Source organism: Rana temporaria, chromosome 8 (assembly GCF_905171775.1).
Source record: "Rana temporaria chromosome 8, aRanTem1.1, whole genome shotgun sequence".
Taxonomy (NCBI): domain Eukaryota; kingdom Metazoa; phylum Chordata; class Amphibia; order Anura; family Ranidae; genus Rana; species Rana temporaria.
The window spans coordinates 177,157,609-177,166,593 of record NC_053496.1 but is presented as its reverse complement, the minus strand read 5'-3'; the positions used below and the strand labels follow the sequence as shown (position 1 = coordinate 177,166,593).

Below are 8,985 nucleotides of genomic sequence, written 5' to 3'. Positions count from 1 at the left end.
TTCCGCCCATACATTAAGCACTTCCTGTACTGTTAACCAAGCCTCCTTCTCAATCCAACGTTTCTATGGCAACCCTGCCTCATAGCCACTTGTTTAATTTCATAGTATTTACTTGTGCTGATTATCTAGTGTTTGCCTATGTCAGTCTTATCGGCTTCAGATGATAAGACTGCAGTAATTCAGTCCGATGCCCAGGTTTACACTCCATGTGATGTCACATGGTCACATGGGGTGTAGGAGGAGGAAGCTCTGAGTGATTATGCAGTCTCGTGGGATTCCATTGGATTGTCGTACTCTATGGTGGGGACTGTGTGAGTGCGGGGCCAAGTCAGCATTGTTTAGAGGACCGTATTACTATAATTCAATCCCTGCAGACCTATAACTATGACATCATAGTACATTGTACTTTGGCCACGCCTCCAAATAAGCCAATATGAACACAAAAACTTTATTAGTCTTTATGAATATTCTGGGATCCAATAAGTGATTTTCTTTAACAGAAACATTTTATACATTTTGACTATAAAGAAGGACACACAGTATCTCACACTCCCCATTGGTCCGTCTAAACATAAAAAAGGTGGTTAGTCCATGTGAATTCCATGGTGTCGATCAAGGGCACTTTTGTAACTGAAGCATTTCCCGCACTCTGAACACGAATATGGACGTTTGCCTGTGTGAATTCTCTGGTGTTTAAGAAGGTTTCCTTTTTCGTTGAAACATTTCCCGCACTCTGAACATGAAAAAGGACGCTCGCCGGTGTGAATTCTCTGGTGATTATTAAGTTCGCCTTTCCGAACAAAAGTTTTCCCGCACTCTGAACACGAATATGGACGTTTGCCTGTGTGAATTCTCTGGTGAGTAACAAGATTTCCTTTTTCATGGAAACATTTCCCGCACTCTGAACATGTAAAAGGATGCTCGCCGGTGTGAATTCTCTGGTGATTATTAAGTTCACCTTTCCGAACAAAAGTTTTCCCGCACTCTGAACACGAATATGGACGTTTGCCTGTGTGAATTCTCTGGTGATTAACAAGATTTCCTTTCTCGCGGAAACATTTCCCGCACTCTGAACATGAAAAAGGACGCTCACCGGTGTGAATTCTCTGGTGAATAACAAGATTTCCTTTCTGATTAAAACTTTTCCCGCACTCTGAACAAGAATAAGGACGCTCGCTCTTGTGAATTCTTTGGTGGAAAACAAGTTGTCTTTTCTGAGGGAAAGATTTCCCGCACTCTGAACATGAAAAAGGACATTCTCCCGTGTGACTTCTTTGGTGAACAACAAGGTCTCTTTTCTGAATGAAACCTTTGCCGCACTCTGAGCATGAAAGAGGACGCTCACCTGTGTGAGTTCTCTGATGTAATAGAAGGTTTCCTTTCTGAGTGAAACCTTTACCACAGTGCGAACACGAGAACGGACGCTCACCCGTGTGAATTCTCTGGTGATTAACAAGTTCTACTTTCTGAATAAAACATTTCCCGCACTCTGAACATGAAAAGGGACGCTCACCCGTGTGAATTCTGTAGTGTTTAAGAAGGTTTCCTTTGTCGGTAAAACGTTTGCCGCACTCTGAACATGGGAAAGGACGCTCGCCTGTGTGAACTCTCTGGTGACTGAGAAAGTTTCTTTTCACATTAAAACATCTCCCACACTCTGGACATGAGAAAGTACGCACACTCTTATGACTTTTCTGGTGTGTAAGAGGCTCTCTGGTTTCATAGGAAGAATTCCCACACACTGTAGATGACAAGGAATGTTCTCCTGTGTGAGATCCTTCATGGTTCAAGGAAGATTCCTCGGGATTAGATGGATCTGTACTGTGATGTATTATTTGTGTAATGCGATTCACTCCTGGAGAACGTTGTGTGGTGGGATTTTCTCCTGGAGAATGTTGTGTGGTGGGATTTTCTCCTGGAGAACGTTGTGTGGTGGGATTTTCTCCTGGAGAATGTTGTGTGGTGAGATTTTCTCCTGGAGAACGTTGTGTGGTGAGATTTTCTTCTGCTTTACATTCTGAAGATACGTTACTCAGGACATAGTGTCCTCCTGTTGGATATCAATGTTTAAATGTTATTAGAATTCTTCATTCCTTTCATTCAGAAGTCATATAAAGTATGTTGGTCTAACACTCTACAGTATCTCAGAGCTCTGGCATGGAATTGGGGGCCATAATAACATAAAATATCAATACGAACCAGATAAAGATAAATCACCTCCTCTTTATTTGTTGAGAACATGACGTTATATTAAGGAATGGAGATGGACCTTTCATATGGCCTTCTCCATGTCTGTCTGTCCACCTGCAAGGTGATTAATGTGGCCAGTCTCTGGGTGGAGACCAAACCTGATTTAAGCCAGCCAAGCCTGCAATCTCAGTATCTCCTCCTCATTAGTTGGGAACATGACGTTATATTGAGGAATGGAGATGGACCTTTCATATGGTGTACAGTATCTCCTCCTCATTTGTTGGGAACATGACATTATATTGAGGAATGGAGATGGACCTTTCATACCTGATCCTGAGTTTAAATCCAATGCTAAACCTGAGCCTCCTGTGTTGCTGTTACCTTTATCTTTACCCTGTAGCCTGATCCATCCTCTCCCTGTCCTGTTTGTTCCCTGTCCCCATCTACTGATCTCCCGTTGATGACCCTGGCCTGTCTACATTTAAGATTGCGGTACTTCCCTTCCATTTGTATATAGTTATTTGTTGTTTGTGGGTCACTGTTTGTATTGGAGGTGTTTATATATTCTTATCACTTATCTTAATAAACGTTTATATTCACTTACCTGCATTTTTAGTTCTCTCTGTGCAGTCCACACAGTCTGGTCTTACCAATTCCTGACAATTTGGTGTACAGTATCTCCTCCTCATTTGTTGGGAACATGACATTATATTGAGGAATGGAGATGGACCTTTCATATGGTGTACAGTATCTTTAGATTGCAATTATTTAAATTCATCTTTTATACTCATAGAAGACAAAAGAAAATGTGAACATTTTTGCATTCAGTGATTATTACTTACTTCTGCTGATATAAAGAGAAGATTCCTCCTGGTCACTTTTCATGATCATCTCCTCCATAGACTGCTGATCTCCACTCAACAACGCCTCTTCTTCTTCCTCTTTAACCTCAACTTTGATGTCTTTTCCTAATTTATCCTGAACCCCAAAACAAAAAAATTAAGTTCAATATAAAAAAAAATTATCTATAAGAAAGTTATCTCATAGTTTAGAATAACTTTTGAATTCTATAGCTCAGTTCTTTCTACCTGATGATGGTGAGGGATACTTTGATCTTCCAGTGTGGAATCCCGGGAATACTGAAGACTTCCCCCCTCCATAGACTGCTGATCTCCACTCACCAGCGTCTCTTCTTCTTCTTCTTCCTTTTTAATCTCAACTTTGATGTCTTTCAATTCTTCATCCTAAACCCCAAAGATGACAGAATACATTCATAAAAAGGAACAATAAGTTACTTTGAAGAATGTGGTCTCATAGTTTAGAATTATTTAAAAAATTTTAGTTGCTCAGTCCCACCTACCTGATGATGGCGAGGGATGGTGTGACCTTCCTGTGTGGAATTCAAAGGATGAGGACATCTCTCTGGAGGGTTCCCATTACTGGATCCATCTGTAGGAAACACGCACACTGACTGAATACATTGTTTCTATGTGTTTATCAGATGATGGGGGTCTAGGTGGAAACTCCGTACTGCTCTTTCCTTTACGATAAAGTCTCCTCTTACCCGGTGATGTGATGGGCGGCTGATTCTCCATCATGACGTCCTTGTAGAGATCCTTGTGTCCTTCTAAATACTCCCACTCCTCCATGGAGAAATAGACAGTGACATCCTGACACCTTATAGGAACCTGACACACACAATGATACAGTCACCATCCAGACACATCCCTTGTCTGTTACTGGATAATGTCCCAGAATTCCCGGCACCGCTCACCTCTCCTGTCAGCAGATCAATGATCTTCTTGGTGACTTCTAGAATCTTCTTGGCACTGGTTACCTCTGTTGTCAGGCAGTGAGGTGGAGGCACTGTGATGGGTGATGTCCTGAGAAGATGGTTGCTGGGTGTTCATGGATCTCCAGATGTTTCTGTCAATATTTTATAAGAATGTTTATACTGAAATAATAAAACAGTATTGTATTTATGAAATTATGCAAATCTTCGTTTTGGGAGATTTACCCTTTTCCATAAATACCAACAAGAAATTTAAGTTTGTTTATCCGTGCTATTTTGAAGACAAGTGACACAAATGATATTCTTAAAAATATATATTTATTAACTAAAAATACAGTGCAAATTAATATCAGGCATATTTCGTGATAATACAAATAAATGGATATACTTCTAAATATCAAAGATAAATGATGATATAGATAATATTTACATTTCTACACAATCTCTTATTACAAAATACCACAGTTCAGTTCTTGAATGATACTTGTACATTTTAGACTTGTTAAGTTAAAGTGGGGCTCCACCCAAAAATGGAACTTCTACATTTTGGAATCCACCCCCCCTCCAGTGTCACATTTGGCCCCTTTCAGGGGGGATGGGAGAGCAGACACCTGTCTAATACAGGCATTTGCCCCCACTTCCTGGCATAGATCACCTCGGTGATCTACGCTAGATATGTGCATTCCCGTTCGTACGAATGTTATTTTCGTACGAAAATGTTCATATTCGTACCCGCGGAATAATGTGTACATACAAAAAAATGAAAGCACCAAAATACGAAAACAACGGGATTACGAATGAGCCGCATAACGAACAACCGCAAATACGAACGAACGATCCGACGAAAATACGACAAAACGAAAATGGCAAAAGAACGAAAATGACATCTATAACAAAAGATTTGCATTCCGTATTTTGTTTTAATCCTTTTTCTGTTCGTATTTTCAGTCGTATGTTCATATGACATCTATAACAAAAAGATTTGCATTCTGTATTTTGAATTCCTTTTTTCTGTTTGTATTTTGGATTCAAAATACAGAATGCAAATCTTTTGTTATAGATGTCATTTTAGTTTTTTTGAATGGGCAGTGAGTGTAGTTATTGAAGCAGCTTCTCTTTTGTGCTGAGTAGTACAGTAAAGCCAAATAAACTTTTCTGTGGATTTTCATCTGAAGGGAGATCAGTTGGCCAGACTTTTAAACCCAAAAATGATTTTCTGATGGAGTTAAAAAACAAACAAATTTTCTGAGAACGAACGGAAAACTATCGTTTTTATGTTTGTTGTTAAAAAAGTCTGACCAAGTGTATGGGGCTTAACAATAGTTAATATGGATAAGCCGCGTGTTGAAAGTGACGCGAATCCCGCGATATATTTACGAAAGTACAAAATGACGAAAATCCTTTTTCTGTTCGTATTTTCAGTCGCATGTTCATATGACATCATATGAACACACGACTGAAAATACGAACAGAAAAAGGAATTCAAAATACAGAATGCAAATCATTGACGAAAATTCACGAAAATTATTGTCTAACAAGTAACGAACATGAATTAAACAGAATAACGAACCATCCCGCATGTACGAAAATAAAAGGGTAACAAAAATACGAAACGATTGGAATACGAAAAAATCTCGTCGTACGAAAAACGAACGGGAACGAACAGGAAAACGGGCGTCTTACGAAAAGCGAACGGAAACGAACCTACGGAACGAAACGGAACAAAAAAAAATGAAATTTTTCTGTGCACATGTCTAATCTACGCCACTTCCAGCGCCTATTCTGACCTCCACCGCTGTCTTCTGGCTGACACTGGTCCCAGAAGACAGCAGGCACCAGTGAGGACGTGCAGCGCGACTTGCGCATGCGCAATAGGGTGCCAGTAAGTGAAGCCGCAAGGCTTCACTTCCTGATTCCCTTACTGAAAATGATGGCGCCAGCAGCCGATCCTCGAGCGACAGTTTGGCTTCGGCTGCCGACATCGCGGGCGCCCTAGACAGGTAAGTGTCCATATATTAAGTCAGCAGCTGCTGTATTTGTAGCTGCTGGCTTTTAATAGTTTTTTTTGTTGGGACCTCCGCTTTAATGAATATCTCTCTGTGATTCACGGACTTGTGTAAACAATTGTGTTTACCTTAATCACAGTGTTTCCTTCTTAAATTAAACAGTTCTTCTAACTTAAACTTTAAACGTGCACAGACAAAATGTCATATTGTACACAGCTTGATAATTTGATCAAGACTTATGTTGAATTTAGAATGAATCAATTTTACACATATATCATGATAACACCATTGTACTGACTTTAGCTTTTTAAAGACAGACAAAATTGTGTATATTATTGTGTATAATATTTGGAATATAATTATTTCATACTGCAGTTAAAAATAATACAACTCCAATTTGCTCTGCCATATATATTTAAATGGTTTTAGTAATGTATATGCAAAAGCAATTCAATTACCAAAAATGTATACATGAAAATATTAATACTTTACCAGGACTTAAGAATTCTGTCATTTTGAGAAGCTTCAGTTATGAGTCCCACAGGGACTTCTGCCAACATTCCTACATCTCTCCATTTTTCAAGATCTCCTCCTTCAGCCTCTAGAGAGATAGAGAGATCCCTCTCTGCTATCTCTAGCTACTTTTATCCCACTCCAAAAAGTGGGTGTTTTTACTATGTAATTGATGATGTAATGTGACAATGTGCTTTATATGTTACCATAACAACCAAGTATGCGCCCATCTTGAATTATTAAAATTTTCACCTATAGGGCAAGTGTTGTATAAGAAATTACTTCTAATAATATTTTCATGACTAAGCAATAGATTTTAGTGTGAAACGCGTCAGCTGTATATTCTACTAAGACATGCCAGGGGTGCTGGGTGCAAGGCCAGAGGAGAAACTGTGGGGTTCGTGTCAAATTGATGCTGCCCGCGGGCGCAGGATTTGTAAATTGGGCTAGCTGGGATCAGTAGTCCACCAACCAATATAAGCTGCTAAATTAATAGGCTGAGGGGGAGAGGTGCTGCAAACCTCTGGCCTAGTAACCACACAGTAAATTACAGCCAGAATCTGGGATTATTCATCTCTTTTGTCAAGTGAAGATGATGGGACAGGAAGACTAATAGTTTACAGTGGAAGTTTTGTGTAGAAGGCAAGGAGACAAGTCCTGGGAGCAACAGTCTGCAGAGTCAATGCAGAGGAGGAGCAATAGTCTGCATGGGTTATGCAGGGGAAGTGACTGTAAATATTCAAGTTCATCAGTTCTTCGAGGCTCAACCTATTCTACCAAGTTCTTTAAAAATGATGGCAAAGCAACATGTTCTTTGGACATCCCATATTTCCTTTCCCCCAACCAAGTTCTATCTCCCAATAAACAAAACAATGCAAATGACTGTTCATTGTCCCTGAAGTGATAGATGGAGGTCTGGCAGCAGGGTGATATGGTGGATGTTAGTAACTAGTAGCAACCATCCGCCATACAAATGTCCCATGATTTCAATTCCGCCATCACCTCACCCAGTAATATAGATCAGTGCTTTTCATCTTTTGGTAGTCAAGGCACCCTTTAGAATTGTGCACAATCTCCGGGATACACCAGTCTGAGGGCTCGTTGACAAAAGGAGGTGTTTCCGAACCCGAGCGCATTTTTTCACATTCTGCTTTTTTTTAGGCTGTTCTATGCTCGTGAAACATGCAAAAAACTTGATGATTTTTGGATTGAGCCCCACCAAAATACACAGTACTGCGGTATGTTGCGTTTAAGTGATCGCAAACAAATATGCAATGGATGGAGGAGTGGGAGTGCCTATAGGAATTAATGGTGTCTGTGTGCAACTGCAAAAGGCAACGCATTTTTGTGAGGTATGGAAAAATTGGTGAATTCGCAAATTGTACTGCACTGTTCCCCGTGTGAAAAAGTAGTTTGTAAGATAGTTAATTGGTCAGTAGCTTGTAACCCCCCCCCCACCCCCCCTCGATAGCAATGACAATATTCAACAGAACACCGGCTAATCTAAAAGTTTTACAGCCGCCCGACCTGCCCTTAGCAACCGATGACTTCATTGGTTGGTAGGATGCATGCGGGTGTCTTAGATGGCTTTCACTTTTGCCAAAAAAGTACAACACAAAGGGGGAGAGAGCCCGGTGGCGGAACAGGATGTGCTCTCCCTCCTCTCTGTACTCCGCTTTCCTCCAACACTTCAATGACATGCTGGTAGCTTATTGGCTCCGATCTAAATTATCCCTAGTATGTGTGTGTATGAATGTGAGCTAGGGAACTTAGATTGTAAGCTCCTTTGGGGAAGAGACTGATGTGAGTGTACAATATAAATACTTATGTAAAGCACTGCGTAAATGAAAACATAATATACGTACCTGTAATAAATAAATGATAAAATAAATGTACCTTAATGTACCAGTAATGTCTGTACGCTATTTCCTAACAAGTCAGCTCTCCTCTGGAACTTCCTGTCTTTTACCCTACATCACTTCCTGTCCGTACATGACATCACTTCCTTCTTTGCGTTCCACACTCAGGAGTGAGATCACCATCTTGTGGAGAATTGAAATACTGCAGCCTTCATTCATAAATACTGCAGCCTTCATTCATAAATACTGCAGTCTTCATTCATACATTAAAACATTTACATTTTCTGTACATTTATTATTTTTTGTTGTTTATCTTTATCCTTATGTACAAGCCAAATAACAATAAAAAAATAATTATTTTCATTTTAGTGCTATTAAATACACACACACTATATATAATTGTATATATACACAGTGACTTGAAAAAGTATTCATACCCCTTGAAATTTTCCACATTTTGTCATGTTACAGCCAAAAACAGAAATGTATTTTATTGGGATTTTATGTGATAGACCAACAAAAAGTGGCACATAATTGTGAAGTGGAAGGAAAATGGTTCTCCAAAAATGTTTACAAATAAATATGTGAAAGGTGTGGTATGCATATGTATTCAGCCCCCCCCCCC

The 8,985-nt window shown here is 39.7% G+C and overlaps 1 protein-coding gene and 2 long non-coding RNA genes across 6 annotated transcripts in view; all 3 read right to left on the bottom strand.

Moving 5' to 3' along the window:
* Nucleotides 1-424: 424 nt before the first annotated feature.
* LOC120910028 (gastrula zinc finger protein XlCGF26.1-like) overlaps nt 425-8,985 on the bottom strand; it is a 33,732-nt gene continuing 25,171 nt past the window's right edge. For all 3 annotated transcript variants that reach the window (XM_040321873.1, XM_040321874.1, XM_040321875.1), the window contains one exon: nt 425-1,816. In XM_040321873.1, the coding sequence (XP_040177807.1) occupies nt 585-1,816 (1,232 nt within the window). In that variant the 3' untranslated portion in view covers nt 425-584. The remainder of the gene's footprint in view (nt 1,817-8,985) is intronic.
* Nucleotides 3,394-3,795, bottom strand: LOC120910267. Its single transcript, XR_005741473.1, has 3 exons — nt 3,755-3,795; nt 3,551-3,639; nt 3,394-3,434 (listed from the first exon to the last, which is right to left on the bottom strand). It is a non-coding gene; the product is annotated as an uncharacterized LOC120910267 (long non-coding RNA).
* LOC120910204 lies at nt 3,847-8,537 on the bottom strand. Of its 2 annotated transcripts, none has more exons than XR_005741407.1 (3): nt 8,367-8,537; nt 3,965-4,116; nt 3,847-3,878 (listed from the first exon to the last, which is right to left on the bottom strand). It is a non-coding gene; the product is annotated as an uncharacterized LOC120910204 (long non-coding RNA). The 2 variants fall into 2 exon arrangements; XR_005741406.1 differs by having other exon boundaries at nt 8,398-8,537.